This window comes from Penicillium argentinense (assembly GCF_028826775.1).
Source record: "Penicillium argentinense strain IBT 30761 chromosome Unknown utg000004l_segment0_segment0, whole genome shotgun sequence".
NCBI lineage: Eukaryota > Fungi > Ascomycota > Eurotiomycetes > Eurotiales > Aspergillaceae > Penicillium > Penicillium argentinense.
Window position 1 is genome coordinate 4,342,042 of NW_026622663.1, and position 26,906 is coordinate 4,368,947.

General features: G+C 52.3%; 9 protein-coding genes across 9 annotated transcripts; 5 read left to right on the top strand and 4 right to left on the bottom strand.

Moving 5' to 3' along the window:
- Positions 1-1,915: 1,915 nt before the first annotated feature.
- N7532_004550 (TBP family protein) lies at positions 1,916-2,918 on the top strand (the record flags this gene model as incomplete). The annotated part of the gene is made up of 4 exons (XM_056617044.1): positions 1,916-2,193; positions 2,270-2,357; positions 2,430-2,844; positions 2,902-2,918. 4 exons carry the CDS (start codon positions 1,916-1,918, stop codon positions 2,916-2,918), a joined length of 798 nt encoding a protein of 265 aa, XP_056477401.1.
- Positions 2,919-3,752: 834 nt separating this feature from the next.
- Positions 3,753-5,495, bottom strand: N7532_004551 (NAD(P)/FAD-dependent oxidoreductase; the record flags this gene model as incomplete). The annotated part of the gene is made up of 3 exons (XM_056617045.1): positions 3,753-4,059; positions 4,131-5,097; positions 5,291-5,495. The coding sequence occupies 3 exons, from the start codon at positions 5,493-5,495 to the stop codon at positions 3,753-3,755; spliced, it is 1,479 nt and encodes a 492-aa protein (XP_056477402.1).
- A 362-nt stretch (positions 5,496-5,857) lies between these two features.
- Positions 5,858-6,923, top strand: N7532_004552 (class I SAM-dependent methyltransferase; the record flags this gene model as incomplete). Its single annotated transcript, XM_056617046.1, has 2 exons — positions 5,858-5,910; positions 5,969-6,923. 2 exons carry the CDS (start codon positions 5,858-5,860, stop codon positions 6,921-6,923), a joined length of 1,008 nt encoding a protein of 335 aa, XP_056477403.1.
- Positions 6,924-10,591: 3,668 nt separating this feature from the next.
- Positions 10,592-12,119, top strand: N7532_004553 (uncharacterized protein; the record flags this gene model as incomplete). The annotated part of the gene is made up of 2 exons (XM_056617047.1): positions 10,592-10,980; positions 11,036-12,119. The coding sequence occupies 2 exons, from the start codon at positions 10,592-10,594 to the stop codon at positions 12,117-12,119; spliced, it is 1,473 nt and encodes a 490-aa protein (XP_056477404.1).
- Positions 12,120-12,835: 716 nt separating this feature from the next.
- N7532_004554 (Zn(II)2Cys6 transcription factor) lies at positions 12,836-15,687 on the top strand (the record flags this gene model as incomplete). The annotated part of the gene is made up of 4 exons (XM_056617048.1): positions 12,836-13,203; positions 13,282-13,393; positions 13,473-14,218; positions 14,280-15,687. 4 exons carry the CDS (start codon positions 12,836-12,838, stop codon positions 15,685-15,687), a joined length of 2,634 nt encoding a protein of 877 aa, XP_056477405.1.
- Positions 15,688-16,526: 839 nt separating this feature from the next.
- N7532_004555 (uncharacterized protein) lies at positions 16,527-19,826 on the bottom strand (the record flags this gene model as incomplete). The annotated part of the gene is made up of 1 exon (XM_056617049.1): positions 16,527-19,826. The coding sequence occupies one exon, from the start codon at positions 19,824-19,826 to the stop codon at positions 16,527-16,529; it is 3,300 nt and encodes a 1,099-aa protein (XP_056477406.1).
- Positions 19,827-20,500: 674 nt separating this feature from the next.
- Positions 20,501-21,280, bottom strand: N7532_004556 (uncharacterized protein; the record flags this gene model as incomplete). The annotated part of the gene is made up of 2 exons (XM_056617050.1): positions 20,501-21,145; positions 21,200-21,280. The coding sequence occupies 2 exons, from the start codon at positions 21,278-21,280 to the stop codon at positions 20,501-20,503; spliced, it is 726 nt and encodes a 241-aa protein (XP_056477407.1).
- Positions 21,281-22,450: 1,170 nt separating this feature from the next.
- Positions 22,451-24,709, bottom strand: N7532_004557 (kinetochore-associated Ndc80 complex subunit NDC80; the record flags this gene model as incomplete). The annotated part of the gene is made up of 1 exon (XM_056617051.1): positions 22,451-24,709. The coding sequence occupies one exon, from the start codon at positions 24,707-24,709 to the stop codon at positions 22,451-22,453; it is 2,259 nt and encodes a 752-aa protein (XP_056477408.1).
- Positions 24,710-25,115: 406 nt separating this feature from the next.
- On the top strand, positions 25,116-26,527 carry pex14 (putative peroxisomal membrane anchor protein (Pex14); the record flags this gene model as incomplete). Its single annotated transcript, XM_056617052.1, has 5 exons — positions 25,116-25,148; positions 25,211-25,217; positions 25,277-25,532; positions 25,592-25,676; positions 25,742-26,527. 5 exons carry the CDS (start codon positions 25,116-25,118, stop codon positions 26,525-26,527), a joined length of 1,167 nt encoding a protein of 388 aa, XP_056477409.1.
- Between the last annotated feature and the right edge of the window lie 379 nt (positions 26,528-26,906).

Below are 26,906 nucleotides of genomic sequence, written 5' to 3' on the forward strand. Positions count from 1 at the left end.
CGTAGTAAACTTCCCGTCTCCGCGACGCGATGCAGGTTCTCCGAGCAAACAAGCTTAAAAAAGTACGGCTACCCGTCACACCGCCAAAGGAGGCGAATTATCCACGTTCGAGGACTCACCCGAATCAAAAGTGATAGAAGCAACAGATCGTTCGGTGTGACCAGTCCAAGGTGTGATTACGGTATTCGTACGATTTTGGGAGGAATGTGACGATGGTGCCGGTATGGTATCCATGGTATTCAGCATACCACAGAAACGAGACAGCTCATCCAGCCATAATACAATATACAACTGTACTATGAAAGGAGGGTAAGCACAAGTCAAACACGTAAGGTGACAGCCTAGCGATCGGCATGTTATGAGATTCGTCCAAAGGCTTGGCGAGCGGTGGAGTCCCGATCCGGGCGCCACCGCTCGCCCAAAATCGACCAGTCCAGCGTCAAATGTCAAACAGCCACCTGTCCTCTTCGCACGGAATTCCAACTTGACCAGAGTCAAAACAAAGCAGCTAGGATCGATGGTATCTTTCTGTGAGGAAGAGTTGAGCGTGCTGCGAAGAAGGTGAGTCCTGGGTTGATGAGGATGTTGCCGGATGGTGGCAAGAAGTGAGTTTCGATAGCTGAAAGTGATCCCTGGTCCAGCTGGGCCAGTGTGGGAGGAGGAAGAGGGTCGATGCAACGAATTTTTGTTCAGTTGCCCCCCGTAAAAGCGGCGAGAGGATAGCGCGTCGCACAGGGAGTGACCGAGAACGGAGGCGCGTAGTGATTGGACAGCGCCAGGCAGGATGGGATGGGTCCGACTATCGACTGCAGGAGGGCTGCGGACTGGACGCCCACTGGCCGCAACCGCGGCGCCGCGGAGGATAAAGCAAGGGCGATATGGCCAGTCAGCGGGCACAACCAGCCAAAGGTGGATCCGTCTCACATCAATTAATGGGTAGTGCCGTGAGAAGCCCATGTAATTGGCTGGGGCACCCACACCGAGCCGCTAGCCCCGTGAAGCGAGAAGGGCAAAGGGTCGCTGCTTTTACCGCCACCAGCAGGCCCAGCCTCCCCTGACGCGGGATGTGACTCAGCACTATATAAAGGCCCAACCTCCCACTCCCCGTCGCCTTTGGGATTCCCGTCTCGGTCTTGGCACTCCCTGAACGTCTTCTTCCCGCCCTCCTTCCCTCGCAGATCTCTATCTGCCCCTCCACTAATTTCGTGATCTTTTCGATTCGTTAAGATTCACCGGGAAAGAAGCCTCTCTTCAATTTGTCCGCAAATTAAGAGGGAAAAAAAAAGAAAAAGGTCCCATCCAGGTCTTTTCTTGGGCTTACCTAAAACGGAAGCTTGTCCTGCCTCCGGGCCTCGCTTCATCACTCTCATTCAGATCGCTTCGCAGATAGAACCCAAAATCCCAATTCAAAAAAGCAGTGAGGAAAAAAAAAGAACAAACTTATCCCCCAACCACAAAAAACAACCTTGTTTTTTTTTGTTGTCGTTGCCCTTGCGCCTGCGATAATCCTCTCCCACTCTTCTGCGATCTCCTGAAAACACTTCAGTGTGCTTTTCTTGGTTTCTCTCCGCTTGAACACGATCTGGGAATCTATCTGCGATCTGGAGATCCGTGTCACCATCACCTCGCAATCCAACAGTCTGTAGGGGGATACATTGAGTTGTCCATCTCCCACAATTGGTAAGGCCCTTCCCTGCACCACGTGATTTTGTCACACTCCACCGCCTACCGCCTTGATCTCACTTCCGCCCTTCACCACGCCTATAAATACTGTGCCCCTCCTTCACTCTTCCCTCGCCGTCGCCATCGCGTGTCGCACCTGCTAACCCTTCATCTCCCCACAGCTGTTCCCTCATTTATTGAGTGGTCTTGATCTGCACATCCGACCTCGTCGAATCTGAGAACCGGCAGCAACATGGATTCTCTCACCACTCACCCGTCGAACGCCCACCAGGCGCGCGCTTTCACGTCGGCTTCATCTCTGTCATTCCCCGGTGGTGCAGGCGATCTTACCCCGCCTTCCTCTGTGAAAGAGGCCCAGGGTGCAAACGGTGTTCACGAACAGCCGCAGCAGCAGCAGGCACAGCAGCAGGTTGGAGGAAATGCCACCAACGGCAATGGGGTGATTCCCGCCACTCCAGCTGCGACTCCGGGCGCGACGACTGGTGGGTCTGGAATCGTTCCGACTTTGCAGTATGTGTGGTCTCTTTGAGTGTTTTGTTCTGGAAACAAGACATGATGAGCTGAGCTGAACTAATGTGTTTTGAAGAAACATCGTGGCTACCGTCAACCTTGACTGCCGCCTGGATCTGAAGACCATCGCGTTGCACGCTCGCAATGCTGAGTACAACCCAAAGGTATATCCCCCACACATCCCCTGAGTTTTTGCATCAGGGTACAGTGTGGCTGAACTGTTCTTACTTGAATAGCGTTTCGCGGCCGTCATCATGCGTATCCGTGAGCCCAAGACGACTGCGTTGATCTTCGCCTCCGGTAAGATGGTCGTGACTGGTGCCAAGTCCGAGGATGACTCCAAGCTGGCCTCCCGCAAGTACGCGCGCATCATTCAGAAGCTTGGCTTTAATGCCAAGTTCACCGACTTCAAGATTCAAAACATTGTCGGCTCTTGTGACATCAAGTTCCCTATCCGCCTGGAGGGTCTGGCTTCTCGCCACCACAACTTCAGTTCTTACGAGCCTGAGCTGTTCCCCGGTCTGATCTACCGCATGATGAAGCCCAAGATCGTGCTCCTGATCTTCGTCAGTGGCAAGATTGTCCTGACTGGCGCTAAAGTCCGCGAGGAAATTTACCAGGCTTTTGAACTGATCTACCCTGTGCTGTCTGGTATGTGTTAACGACCAGATCCCTTTCATGTATTGTGTACTAACAACTTTCTTCTAGACTTCCGCAAGGTTTGATCCCGCGAAGTTTGAATTTTAGGTTTGATCCCCAGTTTGACTCGCACGGTTTGATTCTATGAGGTTTGAAAAAGTGGTTTCAAATCAAAAGGTTTGCTGCTTTTCACATTCCCACCATGTATTAACATTCTGCTTTGTACTTTTCTCCCCCTCTTGTGATGGTCGTTGCGATGACGATATGGTTCAGTCTCTTGTGGCTCTCTATCCGCCACTTCCATACTCGCTTCGCCGCTATCACAGTTTCCCTTGAATTTCTCCCTGATGATTGTTTATGCAAGCATTGTACGGCGTTCTAGCGATTCGGATGATTCCCGGTTTCCACATTTATCATCCCTGCTTACACTTAGATTGCTGCACACCGCGGAGAGGCGGTTTGTGCGCTGGTCGATGGCTGCCTCTTTTAATCGTTTTATTTGTTCTTCAGCCATGCTCGTGGATGGGGCAACTCGTCGCGGGCCCAAAAAAATTCCGTCCTGTTCCAGATGCCGCTATTGCACTGCCAATGGCCTGGGGGTTGAACGCGGCTTTGTCCGCCTCGCTTCGTTATCTCAAATGAAGATCTATGAAAATACCTTCCCAGTAATCAATAATCCTTCGCATAGTATGAAGAGTACCTTCGAATGCTCTGGCTTGAGCACCTATATTGTAGTTCAGGAAATCATGTCGATACGGTGCTTGCTTCGAAGCTCTTTTACAAGTGCTGTGCTCCTATCCTACTTTATCACGCGGCAGTTGCCCGATGCGATGCTGGTACTTTGTACGTTCAGGTACAATGGGATATATTCAGTCTACATGGCGTCTAGTATGTACGGTAACTCCCACAACTGCATCAATTCAAAGTACACTCCCCCGGCCAGCCTTCTTCGTCTTGGCCAACTCCTCTTGCAAGTTCGAGTTCCTTGCCCCGGATCGGCTGCCATCCCCGTCGAAGAGGTCATCCACATTCACACCAGGGGGGAGCTTTTTCACCTCTGTCCACTGCCACAGCTTTTGCAACTCGGGGTCCAAGGTGCCCTCAATCGCATCGACAACCTTGTCTCCCAGAACGGGGAAAAATTTGTACGCGTGTCCGCTGCCACCTGTCGCCAGGAAAAGACCGTCGTATTCAGGGTGGTATGAGACAATGAAATCGCCATCGGGACTGCCAGATTCGTGTTAGAACTTGTCTTTTTTTCTCCGATTCCATCACTGGGAGTTTGAATAGACACTTACGTATCAGTGTACCAGCAGATCCTGGTATCAGCAAATGGCCGGTTCACAAACCGGGGCAGCAGTTGCTTCAGCGCTTCGCGGAAGGCCTCTTCACCCTCGAGCGGCACTGGGATGTCCGTCTGAGGCAGACTGACCTGCATGGTCTCCGTCGACTTATCGGATCCAGGCACCGGCACCGTCGTCGGGTTACGGTAGCCATAAGCATGACGGGCGATCTTGAGAAGGTTGTCACGAGGCGGGATAATAAAGATGCCAGTAGCGAAGTTCAAGATGGTAGGCAGATCCTCCAGTTCCCGCTGCTCCTCATCACTGATTTTGATATAGGCGATCGCCTGGCCTGTCGCCACAGCCTTGCCGCGCAGATCAACCAGTCGAGGTGTCCATGCCCCTGTCGCCACAACGACCAGGTCCGCCGTGAGGGTTGTTCCATCTGCCAATCCGACGCCTGTTGCGCGCGGCTTGCCATTGCCAGCCTCATGGAAGAGTACACGCTCCACATTCTTGTGCACGAAGTTCACCTGTCCATCCCGGTCCAGCATCTCCTTTGCAAATTTCACACTGGCGCCAGCATCAGACCACCCCGAACCCCAATTCACATAGCCACCCGCAACATCCAGCTCCTCGCCGTAAGGCGGCACAACAGACAGCACATCTTTCTGAGTGGGGAGGAAGACAACATTGTCACCCTCGATCCGGCGAACGTTGTTGTAGCTCTTGCGCGCGTACTCCTTTGCACTGACGCTGTCGGCCGGATACACGAGCAAGAGACCGTTCTGCGTGTACCGACCTTCACGTCCCCACTCCGTACTGCGCCATTGCTTGATGGCAGTGGCAGCGAGCTTGGAGTACGCCGCATTGGCGTAGTCAGCCCGCACGATCCGTGATGTGTCGACGGACGAACCGTGCGGGTTGGGGATTGTCGGTGAGGATTCGACCAGTGTGATCTGGGATCCGGGGGTGGCGCTCCCTCAAGGAGAGAGCCGTGGACACTGGAGTTGATCAGCAAGTTTCTGGCAATTTACATGTATGGAGTGGTTACAGGGCGGCGGGTTCTCCCTTGCCATCCAGGCCCATTCAATTCAATGGTAGACATGGGGTATGGGGAATATTCCGGGGTTGTGTGCCTGCGGGCGGAGTGCTCGCGTGCGACATTGACTTACGTCCGAAGACTCCTCCTCCCACAATGAGAATCTTAGGTGGGAGCGCCATGGCAGGAGACTTTTTGACAGAGCGTATTTTCCAAGGGTGTTTGTGGGGGACGAGTTGGCGCCATAGATTTTCTTCGCTGTCGCCAATTTCTCGGGACGGGTTTGATAGCCCGATAACGGACTCGTCTTCGGCCAGAGGCTCCGCTCCGATCTCCATTTTGATGACCTGACCCGACCACACCGCGTTTCGACGGTGATCTGTGTATAGATCGTGCGGATTCAGGCGCTGGAAGAGGACAGTTGCATTTAGTCGTCGCTATCTGGCAGTCTTGCTTCTCCGACCCTCCTTTTCGCGACGCGCCCTGAAATTTTTTTTTTCCCGCTGTTGCGCGCCCCCATCTTCGCGCTCTAGTTTGTCGTTGGCACTGTATCGGCCGACTCTACTGCACTGAATCGGGTGTGCTTCCTTGTGCTATCTTCTTCTTGAGCTGGGGCATGGCGACTCCAATGCCTTGCACAGTCACCATGAACGCAACCCGAGTAGCCAGGACCTCCCTAAGAGCCACTCCGCGGCCAACGATGGTTTCCAGAAGAGGAACCAAGAGCAAGACGCCAGGCTCAAAACGAACCAGGTACATAAATCACTGAACACTCATGGAGATCTTGGGAGAAAAATACTCACAAGCCCAGCGCCAACCCCCCCTCGCGGAAACAATTTAATCCCAGTTTACATCGCTTCCAAGAACGCTATGAGCAGAAAGAGTTCCAAGCCAAACCACATGGAATCCCCGTTCGAGTCCTCTCCTTCATGGGTGTTACCGTGCTAGCAATGAGCATGTACTCGGGCTACCTCTATGCCTCGTACCAGCGCGAAGTCTCCAAGGCACAATCCCTTGACGTCCCACGCGACGTGTCAGACCGGTACAATTCCACCGCGCCAACCTTCGACGCAGAAGTCGAGCTTTCCGAGAAGGCGATGCGCCTCGGGAAAAAACGTGGTGATCTCATTCGTCTTGCACGCGGGGATGTGCTAGAGGTTAGCTGTGGCACAGGCCGGAACCTCGAGTACTATGATCTTGGGGAGCGGCGTGGAACAGATGATCAAGGTCATGCGGCTGTCATCGGGTGTCGGTCTCTGACATTTGTGGACTTGAGTCCGCAGATGGTGGATATTACGAGGGAGAAATTCCAAGCGGCGAATCCTGAGTTTACGCATGTTGCGTTCCGCGCTCAGGATGCCGGTGCCGTGACCGTTGAGGCGCCTGCGAGAGTACGGGACTTGGCTGGTGCAGGGAAGGATGCCAGTGACCACCGGGCCTATTATGATACTATTGTACAGACGATGGGTCTTTGCTCGATGGCGGATCCTGTTGGGACGTTGCGGCACTTGGGTGAGATTACGGAGCCGGAGCGTGGGCGCATCTTGTTGTTGGAGCATGGGCGCTCGCATTACGATTGGTTGAATCGAATCTTGGATAATCTGGCGCCCCTGCATGCGGATAAGCATGGGTGTTGGTGGAATCGAGATATCGGGGCCATTGTGGAAGAGAGCGGGTTAGAGGTGGTTGAGGTGAAAAGGTGGCATTTTGGCACGACATGGCGATATGTTCTCCGGCCGAAGATACTGTGTGGAGAGAAGAAATAGTGGTGCGCCTCGATGCAGTGTGGTGGTGGCATTATATTTACGATAGTGTATTGTTGTTGCCCACATCAGATGTGTATATATATTAAATGTTCTTGGAATCCTCGGACCTGAAAAGCATATTGTAGACTGTATATATTTAAAAGCCAGTAGTGTCGATGGAAATACACTCTTCTGCAAATATCACAAAAAGACAAATTATTCAAAAAACCTACTGGATGTGATCTCGAGCATTTATTTCCGTAGTGTTGGCCCAGGCGCCATTCATCTGTACCCCCTTGGCGGCTCCACCATCAAATCTCACCAACGGTACAATCATCCAACCGGACAGTATAAGGATAATCCATGTACATATTTGGGTGATTAGTTTGCACTAAAACTTGCCGAATTATTGTTACCTAGACTTCTGATTAACTAAGGTTATAGTACACATGCAACAATACAGTACGCGTTGACTATCCATCCCTCGGTTGATAGCAGGTGTGACAATCTCACGTCCGCGTAGGCTGTCGCAGAATGATTAAGGGCCAATGTGAAACCCTCCGTGGCATGCGTTTGTCAACAAGCTGTCTCAACGCACATTGGACGACCACGTCCCATGTGATCGCGACGCTCAGTATTGTACTATGCCCGCGCACCACTTGGGAGTCTCGAGGAAAGAGGGGGGGAAAGAGCGAAACTCGACCCCGATCTCAGACTCAGCACATCAGCCTGCTTGACAGGCAATAAACAGGATATGGATGCGACCCTGCCCGGAGGTGTATCTCGGTTGGAAACAAAAAAAAAAAAAAAAAACTGGGAGCCTCGCGTTGGGGACGCGAGTAATTTTTTCGCGTTAGTTTTTCTGGGATCCCAGTTTTGAGACCTGTGTGATGGAGGGGGAGGGGAGGAGTCTTTTGGTTGTGTTGTGCCGCGACTGAGGCAGCTAAGGCAGCCGACTCGGGCAAGACGGGCGACGGAGGAAAAGGCCTTCCAATCTCGAGTTGACTGCTGGCTGTACGGTGCAGATCCCCTGCAGGGGTGTTGTATATGTCTTGGATCAGGTTTTTGTTGACCCGGAAATGGGTTGGCGTTGAAGGCGGGGGCTGAAGTACATTAATGTATGTACTTAGGCGTGAAGTACGAGTGTTGGTGTGATGCAAGGACGATTTATTACTTTCGATACCGGCGCTGGCAAAACATACATACAGTCAGCTGCGAGATGCATGTATGTACGTGTTCGATTAATTTGAGAGATATCTTATCGCCACTACAAACATAAAATGACATGGATCGAATTCTTGACCTTACCTTAGAGTAAGGTACCCCGCCAGAAAGTACGAAGTCATATGAGCCACCCTGGGTCGAAATGCAAGATGTGATGCGGTGGCGGCCGACATCATCAGGAGCCACTCGATCGGTCTCATTTCCAGAAAAGAGAGAGGTGCATCGGGCTGAACTTAGGCAAGAGAGTTCGCGCCACCATTTAGACCTTGCCATGCATGCAGCCTGGCCGGTTGGATCGCATCGCGATGTGGAGATGCGGAGAATTAGCATCTGCTGCATGTTGAACATCTCGACCTCCGCATCCATGTCTACAATGTATGAAAGTGATGTCGCGGCGGAGTCCTACGACGCAAGCACATCTAACGGCTCTTCCTAACAACCACCAATTTCCCATCTGATCAGATAAGTCGCCTCCATTCGGCCGACGCATTCGAACAATGGGCAGATGGGAGGGGCGGTTCCATGGTTGGCCATCCCCTGACGGCGCGAGGTAACCTTCCCGGCTAGAGATGATCGATGTCATGAGAACGGAGGGGGCGGCAACTGAACGAGTAGGAAACAGGGGGGCGATTCCCGACTCCCATGAGGGGAAACAATAGACTTTATGGAATGATCTCCGCCTATTCGCGAGAGACCTGCAGCGGCGGCAATGCTCGCACCCGCGCCCTTGCTGCTGCTGGAGCAATGAGACAATGGAAATAATCGAAACGCACGAGCCAGAAAGAACAACAGTTTACCCTCAGCTATGAGTGATGAGGTCCTGAGGACACTATCAACCGTACTGCACTTGTAGTATGAAGCTGGCATCATGTCATAGTCCTTCGAGAACAAGAGCGCTGAGGCCGCCAGTGGAGTTGCCGCTAGCAGGGCCATCGACGCGGTTGTCATCATATCGACGTTGTGCCGATCTTTTCTCATGGCATCATCACTTTTGATCTGAAAGGGATCCGACCCTTTGATGCAATGTGAATGTTTTGTAGTATGCGTGTGAGGGGACCATTTACTCCATGCATCGGTACTCTGTACTGTCGGAACGGTACATGAGCATCCGCATTGGCAGCAATAGGGGCGTCGGATCGAGCTCAGCGGTGGCGAGGCTCTCCCGCCTAGCCCCCTACCAGAGGTACAGACACAGGATTTAGGATGTATGTATTGATGGTTACAATACCGACGGGACTGCTCGGCCGGGGATCCACTTGGCGACTCACTTTTTGTCCAAACGGCGACGCTAGGGGATCTTCTTTGGGAACCGGTGTTGTTCCGTCTCCGAGGCAGCAACTCGTAAACAGCACAAGACCACGAGGAAAAGTATACCGAGTGACTTTATCGATTCCTCGTCCTGTTGATGTCCGAGCAGCCAGATATAGATCTCTCTGCATCGTTGCATGCGATGTGCCGTGTCCAAGCAGCGGTGAGCTACAATCGACTGGTCACCCAGCAACGAGGTCTGCCAGTGGCAGCGTTGACAGATCGAATGCATAACGCGCTGCACGGCACCGTTCGACTCGAACGCGGTGCCGGTGCTTCCCTGCTGGGGCCACGGCCGCACCAATGAGAAGTTGGCTAGACGGATATTATTATTCAGGGCGCTCGACGATGATTAGCGGAGCGACGATTGAGACGGAGCAGGATGGAGCAGCTGGATCGGATGGGCCATTTCGGGTTATGGGACACATGGTGCCCCCCCACCGTCGTCGTTTTTCCTTTGCCTCTCACTCCACTGACCCACCGGTATGCCACTATCGCCGAGGTTGGCATGGAGCCGGTTGCTAATGGTATGGTATGAACAGCACCCCACTGACCGCCTGGAATTCGAAAACGCATTTCGCATCCCTGCAGGAATTGACTTTGGCGGTGTAGATCTTGCTGTAAATTGAAGCTGATCGAGTGATAACCTGCGATGTGTGAGTGCGGGCCATAGGGCGAGCAGAGCTGTCGCGGAGTGTAGATTAAAATGAACTGGGCAACTTGCAAGCGGTCGCGGTGGCGGTTGACGGCATTCCCGCGAGCAAATGCTGTTTTGCGCCGGAAGGCCAATCAGGTGACCGGCGATTCCGATGGGACGGTATTGCCGTATTGTAATTACGGGACATACTGGGAAAAAAGTGGAAAAAGAAAAAAAATTGGGAAAAAATCGAGGGCCTCCACTCTGAGATTCCTCAGGCCCAGCGAAAACGAGTGAGAGCTCGTCGCATCTCGATGACCCCCTTCTTTCCATCCCCTCCCCCCATCCCATCCCCCTTTCAAACTCTCATCTTCCATCTTTCATAATATCCTCCTGTTTTATTATACTTTTATTATTTTTTTTTCCATATTTTTTATTTTTGACTCTTTCGTCCTTCCTTTATTTCCCTTCCCCTCCTACTCTTTGTTCGCCAGCCCCCCCCTTCCTCCCCGACATCATCATGCCGTACAATACCCGTCGCAAGTCACTATCCCTCCCGTCGCTAGGCATCCATCTCCCAAACTCGTCGCGCCGTTCGCCGTCAATTTCAAAAGGACCGACGGAGGATCTGCCGCCGACAAAGAAAGTGAAGCGCTCGCATTCTTCATTATCGCCCGAGCCTTCCGCCCAGAGGGAAACTGTCTTGCGCGCCGGCATGAACGGGGTCTTCCGACATACGCCGCCGCCATCGCCTCTCGATGGGGGCATCACACCTAAGATCGATACCGAGGGTATCAACGATGATATTGTGGTCGCCGTGATCGACCAACTAGAGAAGACGGGTAATCGCCCGCATCTCGTCAAGGAGCTGGCAGCGGTCCTGGTTGCGCTAAATGCGACTGTCGCCAAGTACGTTTTTCTCACCACAACTCGACAAATGACCTGAATTCTAACCTCGCTATAGTTCTGCTAATCCCGCTGCCCTCCTCTCCTCGCGCCTGGCAGCTTATATGAAGCGCCCGTGGACAGCGCTGTCGCCGTGCCCGATGGCCAAGGAACTCATTAATATTCACCCACGCAAAGTGTACTATTATTTGACGACCTATCCTCGTCAACCCATCCCGGAGCCCTCCGACGAGCTGGTCTCGAGCATCGACGGCAAGCACATCACGCCCAGTGTCTCGAGCATGGACCAGGACGAGGAGGATGCGATCGCCCGCCAGAGGAGCCCGAGTCCGGAAGTGGATCTGTCGTCGCCCGACTTCGAAGATGAGAATGTCGACTTGGACAGTTCCGCGAGCCGCGGCGGCTCTTCCGATCAGTTCCCGGATCCCACCAGCCACACTCGCCTTATGCACTCGCACCGCGCGGCCTCCCCGCCCCTGGAGGGCGACGAGAAGGAATTCACCCAAACCGCCAGTGCCGTGCGCGAGCGTGCCTCGGAGGAGAAGGCCAGCCGCCAGGGCTCTTCCGAACGCGGTCTCTCCGTCCTGTCGGAGGGCCTCAGCAACATGGACGAGGAAATGAGCATTTCGGAATCTTCCGTGAATGGTGGATCTATGTCTCCCTCTATCCACAGCGGCCGGATGTCCGAGGAAGAGTACAGTGATTACTTCTCCCACATGGACCCTTCGGGTCAAGATTCCCAGGACCTTGACGAGGCCGCTGCGGTTGCCCTGTTTGGTACTTCGCCCTCCCCCTCGCTCACCTCCGTTGCATCGTCGGTCTCGTCTGGCACGAGCGCTATAACCGACGCTGCCGAGGAGCGGGCCGAGTCGCTCCCGGCTCCTCCGCAAATCAGCCTTCCGACTGACCCGGATACCGCTGCGGTTTCAACTCTCAAGCGATCGCTAGACATGTTAAACAGCGGCCTCCCGGATGTCGACCTGAAGATGTCTGATTTGACTGAGTCGCACGAGAAGCTCAGTTTGGGTCCTCGGGTCATGGCCGCCATGACCACCGAGCCCATCCTGGACTCCTGGAGAGAGCTGCAAAACCCGGAGACCGTTGAGGTTGATGAGCTTGATGAGATGTTTGGCGAAATCTAAACGATCGTGGCCCTACTCTCGGTCTCCCCTCTGCTGCCTCTTCATTCCACTGTCTCTCTATATTTCCCCAACTACAGTCTCTCTCTCCACTCTTGCGGTCGGCTGGAAGAGCCCTCCGACGTCGTTTATACCCTTTTGAATGTCTCGCCCTCTCCCAACCTCCCTTGACCCTGTACATGTCGGCTCTCATCTCTCCGCCGTGCTTTATTCCTTTTTGGCTAATTCATCTTCCTGTACATATACTGATCTTTTTTTACCCTTTTGGTCTTGCCCTGGATGGGTAGAAGGGAGGAAATGGGATTGGGAATTTGTGTTTCTGTTGTGCTATTTTTCTGTGTTTTCATCAAAAGAGCAAAAAGCGACTGTGTATGCTTTAGGCGTCATGCAAAACCATGGAGCAAATCGAAACGTCGAAGCTTATGATATTTGGAAGTCTGAAGTTCGCGCCGCGTAGTTCCAGGAATCCAACCGCTTTGGAACTCTTACCTAAGCCTGCTCCATCGCAAGACAATTGCCCCGGTTCCCCCGCCACACCTCCGATGGTCCATTCGCCTTTCGCCTTCTGCCTCCAGTGTTTTGCGAACAGCCTAGCGCCCGAAATCTGATCCCTCATGGATTTCATCTCCCCCTAAGAACACTGTCCCCGGTAGTGCTCGACTTCCATCCGGTTCCTCGAGCCGTCCCGCAGCATTAGAGAAAGGAGCTACGCCGCAAAGATGACGATGGACGATATGCCCCCGAACCCGCCAGCACAGGGACTTGCAGCGCAGAAAGAACTCCCGGACCGCGAGCGAACACCCATAACGGTCCCGAAACCGGCTTCGGTCGCAGACTCGGCAGCGACCTTGACAACCTCCAAAATCGTATCTACTGCCCGGCCTGAATCAAGCGGCGCTGCGAAAGTCGCCATTCCACGTTCACGAGCTGGTATCACCCCGCGTTATGGTCGCCGTGTTCCCCGAGCTTGCGAATCATGCCGAGCGCGCAAGACAAAGTGTTCTGGCGATACCCCGGTTTGTCGACAGTGTCGTGAATTTCGCGTTTCGTGCCAGTACCCAGTTGGATGGAAGGAGAAAACTAAGAAGTGAGTTTTGACTAGTGCATCGATTATCTGCATGGGTTGGCGACGTATGGTTGCTGATGCGATAGCGATCGTTCATAGACAGGTGGAAAAGCTCTCTGAGAAAGCCTTGGATTACGAAAACCTCCTCCGGGATTTGGGAGGGTTAGTTGAGTCTCGTACTGCGGATCGTATCAGGAACTTGCTGGACAAGGTGAGTCGTGGTTGCAATTCCTCTGGGGACCATTTGGTTCTTATCAACGTCAAGCTGCCACTTACATGTTCCAATGTAGCATGGAATCGAGAACGAATACTCTTCCAACAACAGCGCCCCTTCCTATTCAGTTACGCCCCAGGATGATGAGGGAGGAGACGGAGGAGATGCCGACGAACTCAGTTCATCCTCATCAATCGGCTCGCTTGAGGCAATCGACCGCGTGGAAGAGGATTTGAACAGGACGGAAGACTCAAGAGCCACGGGTTTCATGGGGAAGAATTCGGAGATTACTTGGATGCAACGACTGCAGCGAGAGGCGGAACATCGTGCGCAAGGACTGGTAGGGTCATTGGAACCAGGACAAAGCAAGCGACAAGACGATGATCTCACTCTTCATGCTGTGAGCTACCACTTGGATGATATGGAAATTTCCGTCCCCGGACCGGTGGAGCTTTACGCCATGCCGCCTCGCGAGCTGGCTGATCAGCTCTTCGACGATTATCTACGAACCGTACATCCATTCTTTCCCATTATCAACCGACCTCTCTTCACTGCTCAATACCGCTCCTTTTTCGACAGCGCTGCCCGTCCTGGTGACAAATGGCTTGCGATCTTGAACATGATTTTCGCCATTGGAGCTAAGCATGCCCAGCTCATCGAGTCACCATGGAAAGGCAATGAAAAGGACCATCTTACGTATCTGACTCGAGCCAGGATATTGAGTATGAACGGAGACGTCTTGTTCAGCCACCCCGATCTTCAGCAGGTTCAGGTTGAGGGGCTAATCGCGTTCTACCTCCTGGCATCAGATCAGATCAATCGGTATGCTTATCGCTTCCCCTCTCAGCAATACGCCGGTGGTCGATATTAACTATTTTTCCAGAGCCTGGAGAATCTCCGCTTTAGCAGTACGGTCTGCCATCACTCTCGGTATCAACATGAAAAGCACCAGCCCAACAACACCAAACATCTCAAAAGAGGCTCGTTACCGGGTTTGGTGGTGTCTATACACCTTCGAACATATGCTAGGAATAATGACGGGCCGGGCGACTTGCATACTGGACGGAATTTGCACCACGCCTCTACCCATCCCCTTCGAAGAAGATCAATTGCAGGAACCCGAAGCCGCTGAAATTCTCAATAACTCGCATATTCGGGATGATCGAATCAATAAAGTCATGGCCAGTGCATGGGTTCGACACATGCCGTTGAATCCCACCGGCGGCAAAGAAGCCACTCACAAGTCCCGAGAACGTGACAATTCATGGGTGAAGAGCCTGACTCCCAACTTCGGTCTCTGTCATCTTTACTACTGTGACTTGGCAGTCATCACCCAGGAGATAGTCAACAAAGTGTACTCGACGGATTGTGTCATGGTGCCTTGGGCGCACATCGAGAACCGTATTGGTGAACTCCGTTCTCGAATCGACCTATGGTTCAGAAGCATTCCATCGACACTGGATTTCACACAAAGGGCCGATGACGGCCCCGATCGGCTTCGATGCAAGCTTGCCCTAGCATTCCATTACTACAGTGCTCGGATTACTCTAGGCCGCCCGTGTCTCTGCCGGCGCGATGCACGACGAAAGAGTCCTGCAGACAGAACCAACTTCAGCCACGAGATTGCCGTGTTGACTCTAGAATCTGCAATGGATATGCTCGACCTCATCCCGGACCAGCCTAATGCCGTTCAGCTGTACGAGATCGCCCCTTGGTGGTGCATCCTGCACTATCTCATGCAGGCGGCGACGGTCTTGTTGCTCGAACTCTCATTTGGCACAGTCCATATGCCAGAAAGGGAAGAGGGATTCATTGCATTGGCTAAAAAGTCCGTCCGATGGCTCTACGCCATGTCCGAACACAGTGTTGCTTCCCGCCGTGCCTGGCAGCTCTGCGATACCTGCCTGCGCCGTCTCGGCACTGGTATGAAATTCGACGTTTCTGACATCCCTACAAACTCCTACCACCCGGCACCTACATCAACCCTCGACAATAGCAGTACCGGTCAAATCAACCGGTCCGAGCACCCTGGATTGTCTCAGAACATGTGGGGTCCGACATTCGACGACCTCTCCCTGAATAGCAACTATAGCCAGCCGTTCCCGCTGGGAGGCGAAAACTACAATTACGCGGCTATCTCGGACGTCTCGACCTCAGAACCCATGAACTCGTTCTCGGCCGATGGCCACATTGCGGATGATCTGTACTTCCCCTATGACCCTATCAGCGGCAGCTTCATTCGGTCTTTCTTCCCTCATAACAACGACGAAGATCATTGGTACCAAAACTGAGCTATTATGTGTCTTTGTTTATGTTTTGCAAAAAAAAAAGTCACGAATTAAGAAGCACAAAATCTCGGCCTGTTGTTTATCAAACAAACCCCTTTTTTTCCTTCGCTTCTTGTCTGTTATTTTGATGCTGATCTATATCCCTATTTTCGTTTCCTAACATCTCAAATGGTCATGAAGACCATGTCCTATTTCTCTTGTCTTCCCATCTCCTTTCAATCAGTAACTTCACCTGTCTCAATTTTCTATTGCTTCGTCTCTACTCGATTTTGTTTACATGATGTACTACTAGTCATGACCTCCAGCTCTATACCAATGTCTTTATCATCGAACGGTTTACGGAGGCGGACCTGGCGCGTGCTATACAATGGGATTATTGTGATGGATAGGTCTAGGGGGTGGCACTTTGCAGTTAAAAGAGGTTTAGGTCTCGATTTGGCGTTGTTTTGCTTCAGGTTGATCGGGGTTTCAAAGTTGAGTATGGCTACCTTCGAGAGATATTTTCATTGTCGGCGTTTCTTCAAGAATTCACGTTAAATTAGTTTTGACTCCGCAATCAAATCTGAAGACTGGATCTACACTTCACAATGGACAAAGTTCCTTCTAAACTGACACTCGTAGACACTAGCGTATTTGGTAACAGTTGCCATTCATCTTGGCTTATGCAGGTATATGGAAAGCAACAAATGGGTGGTTATACATGACAGAAAGGCAAGGTGAAAAGGGGTATATACATGCATATTGTACACTTTGTGTGGCAGCGAAAGAAATAACAGTTATACAGAAGGCTTGCCCCTACCTAGCCTTTGCATTTTCTCGAAGGAGCCTTTTCCTGACCGCTCTTAAACGAGGCCTTCGGCCTTGAGCGCTGTGGGTTGGAAACGGTGTTTCTGCGAGAACTTGGCCTCAACAGCGTCTGTCCGAGGATGCCTGGACTTCCTGTAGCCCGAACGCTTCTGCTGCTTGTTTTTATCGCCCTCGTTCACTGTAACATCCATCCAGGGATCTTGAGCGAGCTTGACCTGCTTTCGATTGAGGCGAGGGACTTGTTCGAGTAAGTTCCGTTCGCGCATGCGAGCCCAGTGTCCTGGAATTTCTTGCTCGATTTGTTCTTCGCCCAAGCCTGCACGAAGGAACTTGTCCACGCAGAAATCAAGGACAGCTTCGATTTCTGATGAGGGTGGAATAGCACCTGGGCGGGAAATGGGCCTGTATGTGTGGGTCTTCTTGCCAACGGTTGTTTGGGTAGGGCTGAGGAGAGAGGGTGTTGGGGAGGATTGGGGTTGGAGAAGAGAGCGTGTTTCACTCCGTCGAGGTGTAATGTTCAGTGAACTTTCTAGCTGAAATTCCCTGTAGGCGGCTTGTGCAATGAGGCGGATTGTGTTCAAGTTCGGCGTGGTTGGCTTGCTTTTGACATATTCGTTCCACTCAAAATCATGTTCGGGATCGCCTTTATCAAGGTCTCGTTCATCGCCAGTGAGCAGTCGAGTATTTCCGCCATCTCGTCGACGTAATTCTGTCGGACTTGGACGGCTCACACACCAATCGTCAAACAAGCGCTTCCCAGCCACACTGCCTCTGGAGTCTATCACGGCAGAGAGGAGATCATGGAAAGAATTTGTGGGAATGTGAATGATCTTGTCCCGCCCTCTAGCACCAGTGGCCAGCTCGGCTTGCTTGAGAAGGGCGAACAATGGACCGGGGAGGGCTTTAAACATGCCCGCCATGCGCTTAAGAGCCAATTTTTGAAACTCAGCCACACGTAAGCCCTTGCTAGATGCGATTGAGAATTCCCCAGCGAAAATCCGAAGGAAGATATCCTTTGATTTTTCGAGAGAGGCTATCTCCTCTGTCGCTGATTGAAATCCGCTCCCTCGTTTGCGCTGTATGATAGCATCGAGCCTGATGATTTTGGCGCCCAGTGCGGTGATATTGCTAAAACCCCAGGAGTTTGCCCTGAAGTCGCGCATAAATTCCAGTGTGCGAATTACACGGTCCCAGGATTCGTTCGAGATATGGAGGTTGACGAGAGCCTTCAGCGTGTTGGCAGTAACTGGCGAGGCTAAAGATGCAATGACTTGATCTGAGAGGGATTTATTTTGGGTGGCGGCTGCAAAGCGGAGAATCGATGGTGCAATGACTTGGTCGCCATATGAAGCCGGTGGAATCGAGGGCCCATCAACATCATCATTGAAGAGTAGCCAGTTTCCGAAATCAAACGCTCGGATGGTAGTGACCATGTCAAGCAATTCACCCAAAACCAAATTTGACATTTGTGGAAGGGACTTTTGGTCCAAGCTCGAGCCAAGTTGCCCGGAATCGAAGAACGAGACGTCTTTGGTATCGTCTTCTTTCAAGCTTTCAAAGAAGTGTGAGATATGATGTACTTTGCTGGCATCAACAATGTTCTGCAGCCAGGCATATGCGTGGAGGGCTTGTCCAGATTGCCCCTTTCGAACGTGAGACCTGATGGCATGTTGAATGAGTCCTGAAATAGCGAAAGTCTCATCATATATTTGTGCTCTTGTAAGCTTATCGAGTCGTTGATCTGTGGGGATCGGTTCTTCCCACGGGGGGACGAGATTTTTGGTGGTCCGAAGAAGCTTCTCGAACGAAACTGGGTCATCCTCAACAGAGAAACCGCCAGACTCGAGCATTCGCTGGAAATGCCAATTGGTAATCCTATTTGTCGGACGAAGTTCATCTGAGGGCCCGGCAGACTCAAGAAGCTGGTTGAGAGGAGCGGTGAGATTTAGCAACTCCAAGGCAGACAATCCAGTGGACCCAATGGAAACATAGGAGTGATTGGAAAGGCTGTCGCGTATCGACACAACAACTTCTCTGCTGATCGTGCGCTCTCCTAGACCGTTGAAAGGGGGCTTTTTGACACCGTTGAACCTTCGGGGTGGGTCGTTATTCCCCGGATTACGCCAGGATGCTTCCGTGCTTACATTTGTCTGACGGACTGTGTCAAGAGCCTGAACCAGTGGCGCCCAACTCTTGATACACCATGCTTCATTGTTGACTCGTTTCGAGTTGTTCATATCTCCCACCAAAACCGCGCCTTCTCTCGGAAACCCATTTTCAACACAGCACCACAAGATGAGTTCCAACCAGATCTCGGGGCCAAGCTCCCGGAATCCCACATTGAACGGGAGAAACGGCGGGTCCTCTCCTGCTTCGTTGGCCGTGTTTGCGAGAGTTGCTTCATGTTCACGCCATGCCGCATCAGATAAAACGGTCATGATGTGGCTAGAGAGAAGGTGCAGACCCGGAGGTCGAAAAGAAAGCTGGCTCGGATCAGCAGTAGGATATTGATAAACCTTATCAGAGATCAGACCCAAATGATGCAAGCGAGCAAGGATGCGGAATACGCATGACATTGCAAGCTTAGACTGTTCTGGATTTGATGAACTGTCCGCAGCTGCCAGCACCAGTGTCCCCAGATTCAGGAATACCGTTGCCAGTAGCCTTTCGCCCAGTATTTCCGCGCCTTGTCCGCTTGTCAGGACGTTGAGGTCAAGTTTGCAGAAACTGTGTTGAATAGGGATTTCCGTGCCATGGAACTGCCGTTTATCCGTCAAATCATCTAAAGATGGGGCTTTTTTAGTGGCCCAATTGAATCCCGGAAGAGGGTTCTTCGGTCCTATGTAAGGAGCAAGGACCTCATAGGCGTCAATGAGCTCGTTCAGCATCGCATGAACGCTAGACCACTGATTCTTCGAGAACCCCAAATGCACCAGAGCATCCACACCACAATTATTTTTCGATAACCATAGGTAAGATCTCAACGTTTGAGCCCGATTGAGATCATCGGTGTGTTCAAAAAGCGACACTGCGGACTTGTCCCCCGAGCGGGACAAGTCCACAGGTTGCTCTCCTTTTCGTTTTGGCTGCAAACAATTCACCAGGTGTGGAATCCAAGCATCGGGATCCTTTCGATCGGGGCCGGACAGAGGACTTTTCGGTAATTTGGCGTAGGAGAGGAGGAAGTCGAATTCATCATTCGACAAGTTTCGGGCATTTTTTAAGTGTCGTGATTGACCGTGAGGGAGGGCGTGATAAGAAATAGGGCATGAACGTGGCAGACGAAGCCCACGGCCAGGTCGCAGAAGACGGCCGGGGCGTAGAGACCTTATCATGACACGGCGGCGAATTTCGTGAAAGACGCGAGCGGAGGAATCACGGCGTTGATGGGTGCAAGCGTGGCGTGACACATTTCGGGTATATCAAGAGCCGGGTATGATATGGAGGCCCTAGGTATTATCTCCGTCTTCCTTTGGTGCAAAAAAGGGCCAAATCGACTGTCGCGGCCGACAACAGAGCAGACTTGCAGAAGCGCGGAGCAGAACAAGTTCGCGGAAATTTGGTTCTTGAGGGATGAGTCAGCAGGCGGTGGCGACGAATCATATTGTCCGTATTTACTTTTGATGTGCAGTCATGTTTTTGTATTGGAATATGCTGCAACACACAGAAGAATAGGAAAACGAAAACAATCTAGAGGAAATAGTGCACTTCCTCAATCGTTGTAGTGCGATGTGTTACCTCTGGTGATAATTCAGAGATTGTTAAATTAAGCTTGGATGATTGCTTTGATCCATCTCATCTTACTTCAGACGATTATTTGTCTCATTTTGAGTACGCGAAGATTCATACAAGATCGCAAAATTAACATTTAAAGTAAGCACTCATTGTTTGATTTTCAGGGCTGGATATCTAATTGTCTAAACTGAGCCAGCAGTTACAGGAACCAACCATGATGTAGTATACTGGCAATGAGAGAGCCGAAAAACGAGCGCAAGATTCAGAAATGACTTTAGACCATGGGGCGGATCTGGCGAGCGTGGAAGCGCTTGAAGCTCTGTCCCTCGCCCTGTCCCTGCTCCTGTCCCTGCTCCTGTCCCTGGCCCTCACCCTCACCCTGGCCCTGACCCTCGGCGCTAGGAACGGCGGAGCCAGTAGGAGCCGGGGTGGGCCTGCTGCCGAAGCTGGACTGACTACCGAAACCACCAAATCCTCCGAAACCACCAGAAGGAGCGCTGGTGGGAGCGGGAGCAACACCACCCTCGCTACCCTGGCCCTGGCCTTCACCCTGCTGGCTCTCGCCACCAAAGTGGCTGACGCCGCCCTGAGAGCCGCTGAAACCCCCGAAGCCACCGCTAGGCTGAGGACCACCAGAAGGAAAACCGCCAGTGGGAAAGCCAGATGGAATACCGGATGGAACGGTACCGGAAGGACGCTGGCCACCGCCGTGGGAGCTGCTATGACCACCGTGACCACCCTGAAAGCCAGAGGGCTGGGCACTATAAGGTCCACCACTGGGAGCAGCGCCGCCACCGAAAGTGCCGGTTGGAGCAGCATCACCGCTGGGGGCTGCACCATTAGGGAAGGCACCAGTGGGCTCAGCACCACCAGAGGGCTGAGCAGTGGGAGTAGCCTCCAGCTGGTTGTCACTACCGAACTAGACATAAGTCAATATCAGAGTCCTATGATCGAAGGATCGTTTGAAACATACCACGCGAGGCAGTTTCCAAGCCACGGCGTTGGGAGCCAGACAGAGGACAGTGGTGACACCGAGAATGAGGTTGAACTTCATGATGAAGGCGGGTGTGATTTGATGGATTGGAACAAAAAGTTGAAATGAATTAATAAAAGGAATGGATAACTGGAGTCAGTGACGGAGTATCTCAAGTTGGTAGAAAAGAAGGTAAGTGCGCAGCACTGTGATCAAAAGAATTGTCCATGGTGATCCCAAGGCTCTTTATATACCCATTGACGGACACTGGAGTCCAGACCGACCTGACAGGCATGACTCTGAGACGGTGGGACTACCTGTCTGTCTCGCGGGTTTCCCGAGCAAATTGGAACCATGCAGCCGCCAGGGACAGCTGAGATATCTAGACCAAAGACTACCCATGTTCAGTGACGGGAACTGTGGAGATCGGCAATGAAGTCTGCAGATGTAGGATTTGCTCATCCGTGATCCTGTCGAATTCAGGACGATCTTCGGGGGTAGAGAGGACAGTCCAGCCCAGCCTACCAACTCCCCAGCGCATTGGTGCAACTTGGTGGAGCCGATGCAGGAGTCAATGGGAGATGTCAAACGCAGAACGCCACCAGGGGTTTTAGAGCAGTTGGCGCCGAGGGCGGCATTATTGCTGGAGTGCTCCACGGAGTATTGCAGTACGGTGCGATGTGTTTGATAGAGGGGGAGGCAAAGATGAAACAAGGTGAACTGGTGTTTTCCCACATGAGCTTACACGTCCTCTTGTCGATCGATCCGCCGCCTGCCTCAGGTTGAGCAGTGAAGGCGTTAATGTAGTGATTGATTTTTTTTGAAACACGAGAATCCCGAGGCGAGAAGACGACATAAATGCCGATGGATACTAATGCTTGGCGTTTCTAGGCTTGCCCTACCCAGATTACGATACAACAAGTATAGGACATCAACCCGAACATGTGCTTAGCATATGCAGGGCGATTGTTTAAGGCACGGAGGATTGCTGCTAGCAGAGAGAAAGAGGCAAAGAGCAAAACGCCACGGGGTCTCAGGCTAATAACCTGCTACAGGTTGGCCCGCCCGGCATTGCGCGTCCTTTTTGGGCTGAAAATAGTATCTCCTTTGCAGCGTGGGGTATTGTACATTCATATTCAAATGCTGCCCAAAAAGAAAAAAAAGAACAAAACACACAAGAGAGGCTCAATTAACATGACACCAAGCCGCAATCAACCTGACCAAATTCGTCACTCGTGGATGTACTAGTATTCATAGCTCCTCCTCATCGGCTGGGATCTCACCTCCCAGCTCCTGCTCCACTTCGTCAACCACAAAGCTCTCGTAGTCCTCCAAACCCTTCTGAACGTGCACCTTGAATCGGATGACATCGTTAAGCATCGTCTCCACATTGGTGTGTAGCTCCTCCCGGAGCGCATTCGCCCGGAGAGTCAGTTGCTCATACTCAATGTTGGTGTTCATCTCGCGCTGCTCCATCAATTGTACACTGTCGCTGAGCGTCGCCCGCATCTTGGCAAGTTCCTTTTCCATCTTCTCAATTTGGGCGTCTGATGCCAGCTTCTGAGTGGTGGTGATTTCCTTCGTGCGTTCCCACTCCTCCTCGGCTGCCCGTCGTCGGTGGTCGAGGGCCTCGACCTCACTTCGCTTTTCATCCATCGCCTCCTTAATGTTGTCGAGTAGATTACGGCGCTCCAGATCCTCGTCAACGCCACGCTTCCTTCGTTCGTTGATCTCCTTTCGGAGAGATTGTAGGCTATTCCGAATAGAGCCTCGAAGGTCTAGATTCAAGAGGTGCGCGGGATGGTAGCCGGTAAAAGGCTCCGCCAACAGACGGTCACCCTCCGAGGAAATTCGATTAGGAGCACCGCTGATCTGGCTTGCTGAGAAGTTGTTCTCATTGACGTTGAGACTGAGCTCATAGTCTTGGCCCTTGGCATTCTCGGCGGATTCGGGAATCAGGCTGTTTTGGTATCCCAGAGTGTTGTATGTCTTCACAATCTGCTCCAGATCCTCGAGTTTTTGACTAGCCTCGGCCTCTTTCGCCATGACGCGGGCATGGGTTTCCTCCAAGCGTGCCATGGTGTCTTCTAGGCTTTTCTGAAGACGCTCCCGTTCCGTATTCATGCGATCAATATCTTGGATGGTAATTCCCTGGCGGTCGACGCTGGCTTGGAGCTCGGCACGCTCTGCTTCAGCGGTCTGAAGTTCCGCATCGGTTTTTTGGATCTCGCCATCAAGAAAGTTGTTTCGAGTTTCGTACTTGTCAATCTTTCCTTGCACGTTCTGGTTGTAGTCCTCGAATTTTCGTTTGTCGTCCTCCAAAATCCGGAAGTGCTTATCGAGCTTAGCCAGATCTGGCGCATTCTTCTCTAGCTCATCGATCTGCTCACGAAGAGCCTGGTTTTCCGCCTCCAATGCTTCCATCTCCTGTACATATCGCTCATTACCGCGAGCAAACTCCTGCGACATGTTTTCGATGTGCGGCACCAATCGCTGCTCTGCAGTTTCGTCATCTTCATCCTCACCCCCCTGCAGCCAGTCGTGATATGCCCCAGTAAGGAAGCGAAATATAATACGATCGCCAATAATATCGACACCTGCTTCAGCGCACGCCTCGTCATATTCGCCCTCGTGGTAACGGTCCATCATCTGAGCCAACTGCATCAACCAATGCAGCATACCGAGGAAAGTGGACCAGTTTTGACCACCCACGGCCGCAATCTGGGATTTAGTAATCCCTTTTTCGTAGGGATAGCGCAGCTGTTTGAGGATCGGAGGGACTTCCGCATCCATGGCCTTCTGAAATCTGTAACCTGGATCAATGCGATGGTAGAGCCACTGGAAAATGTAGTTGAAATCCTTCTGAGTTGGCGAGCGAAGAGTGTTCTGGCCCAAAGAGTGCTTCATTTCCAACTCAAACTTATTGTTGGTCAGATACTCCAATAGTTCCTGACTAATGCGCGCTTGGAAGGATCGGTCTCTGAGTGGTCGCGGGTCCCTGGGCACTCCAGCGGCCGAGGGGACTTGGGTGAAAAATGACTGGTGTGACATAGGTCCGGCCATCGAGGGGCGCGAGAACACGCTGCTCCTGCGCTGCATATTCTGTGATGTGGAATTTGTCGGCAAGGACCCTGGCGCGAAGCTCTGCCGACCGGCACTGGCACCGTGAAACATATTACTCGACACAGATCGACGAACCGAGGAAAGACCAGCTTCAGCGCCATACGGACCACCGGAAGAGGCGCGCATAAAATTTGGTTGCTGCGGTCGACTTGCCGAGTTCAATAGGGAATTTGAACGAGTATGGCCCGACGTGAAAGGAGGGTTGTTGAACCCGATAGAGCTCGTACGCTTCATGGCTGATGCCGGTTGAGGAATAGACGAGTAGTTCTGTACACTTCCGAGAGTCTTCGCCCTGTTGTCAGCGACTAAATTCTTTTGCGACAGTTGTGAGATAATGCATACCTCCCGGGGACGTTTAATACTGAACAATCCTGTATCTTGCGACATGATGACGAGAAGGCCGCGGTGGCGGCTGAATCATTTGTAACTCCTCGGAAAGTATCCGGGAAAGAATCGTTTGTATCTCCTCGGAAAGTACCCGAGAAAAATGAAAATACAAAGACCAAGTGGTCAAATCAGACTCGCGGCGCAAATTCCTCCAGGAAGGGGGGGAGGGGTTGTTATCGTGCAGCAGGACCAGGCGGGAAGATGTAAACAAGAACGTGCAGCATCCACACAAGGAAGGCGGTGTAGCGACCCGGAAAAACAGCGGATCCGGAAATCACGAGACTTCGGTCTGGGGAAGCTCTTGGCGGTCGTGAGTTCCGAGGTCCACGGCGATTGCCGATGACGGCCGTTCCCCTGCTCGTCCCTCCCTCCTGCATCCTTCCACTGCGGTTCACACTCCTCCATCATGGCTCCGCGCGAGGAGCTGATTGCGTCTGCTGTGAGTCTTCCTCATTAATTCCGAGTTGATATTCCTTACGATCGCTAACTGACACTCTCCAGGTGACCTGTATGGCCCCATCGTCCTTGGGAAACGGATATGGCGACTCACGCGCTAATCATGAACAGTTTTACAGGATCCCTCCGTAGCATCATCGCCTATTGAGAAAAGGGTCGCATTCCTTCAATCCAAGAATCTTACGCAAGAGGAGGTCGATCTTGCTCTATCTCGGGCCGGCGAAGACCCATCCGCTGCGGCCGCGGCTACTGGTGCTGTGTCACCCTCGCAAGGGTATTCTTCACAACAGGTCGCTTATCGACCACCACCACAAGCACCCCAAGGATATGGTTATCCTCCATATGGCCAATGGCAACCTCCTCCAGAGTAGGTCCAACCCCGCACGGCAGTTCTCCGAGCCCCCATACTGACTGATCGCGTGCTAGGCCGCCTAAGCGAGACTGGAGGGATTGGTTCATTATGGCGACAGTGATGGGTGGAGTTGGATATGGATTGTATTTCGTGGGCAAGGTATGCATTTACTCTTGTCGCGTATTGATGCATTACAATCTCAACATCCTAACCATCTGGTACAGCGTTACATCGCTCCGTTGATTGCTCCCCCCACCCCTCCACAGCTGGAGCAAGATAAGGAAAATATCGACGAACAGTTTTCGCGCGCATTTGGATTGATTGATCAACTTTCCACGGATACCGCAGCCCTGAAGGCCGCGGAGGATGCCCGTACCGAGCGCCTGGATGCGGCCCTCAAAGACGTTGAGAACCTCGTTTCGGATCTGAAGACCTCTTCGCGCCGGAGAGATGATGAAACTCGTCGCATCAACGATGAAGTTAAGTCTTTGAAGGATGCGATCCCCAAGGCTCTTGAAGGTGCACGAGAGGGCAACGAGAACCGGTTGAAGGAGCTTGGAGCTGAACTGAAGAGCTTGAAGGTCTTGCTGGGTAACCGATTGGGTGGCAGCGGTGCTGCGCCCGCTGCTGGCCGGACTGTCGGTAGCCCTAACCCGACCCCCGTTCCGACCCCCGTTCCGACTCCCGTTGCGACCCCGGCGCCAGCTGCCGTGCCTCGATCGACATCCGAGGACGCGCCGGCGGCTTCTTCTGCTCCGAATGGCCTGCAGCCCACCGTGACTCCGGCCGAACAAGAACCTGCTACTGTCTCTGCTGCCCCAGCTGCTGCAGCTCCGGCGCCGCAGAGCTCGGATAGTCCTCTGGCGAAGCTTGGCCGATCCGCCTCCATCCCAGCTTGGCAAATGGCTGCGTCCAACCGCTCTAAGAGCTCGTCTCAGTCCAGCCCGGCCCCCGCTGCCAATGACAAGCCGGCCAGCTCTGAGAATGAGCAGAGCGCTCCTCCTAGCTAATTGGTGAATGCTCCGGAGTATGAGTAGATTGAGCTCTGTATATCTCTTCGCTTCTATGTACTTGCCACAACGGATTTTCTTTTTTCTTACACTTTGCCTATTGTAGACCGATACTCACTCTACTAGTCACTTAAACTTGGATAGCATTAAAAAGGAAACTTATCTTTTAATTATATTTCTGTTGTTACTTGTATTAGTTTGAGAGCTTTCAACGGTCTCACGTCTTTGCGGCAACCGGGCTTTATCGTTGGAATGTGCTGCTGATAAGATAAGCGGCGCATTCGAATTGATGGATTTGAAGCTCCGAGCCACCGACCTCAAGTTGAACTTTTCCGAGTCCAAGCACCAACTCGAGTCATTCGGCAAGTCATTGCTTCTA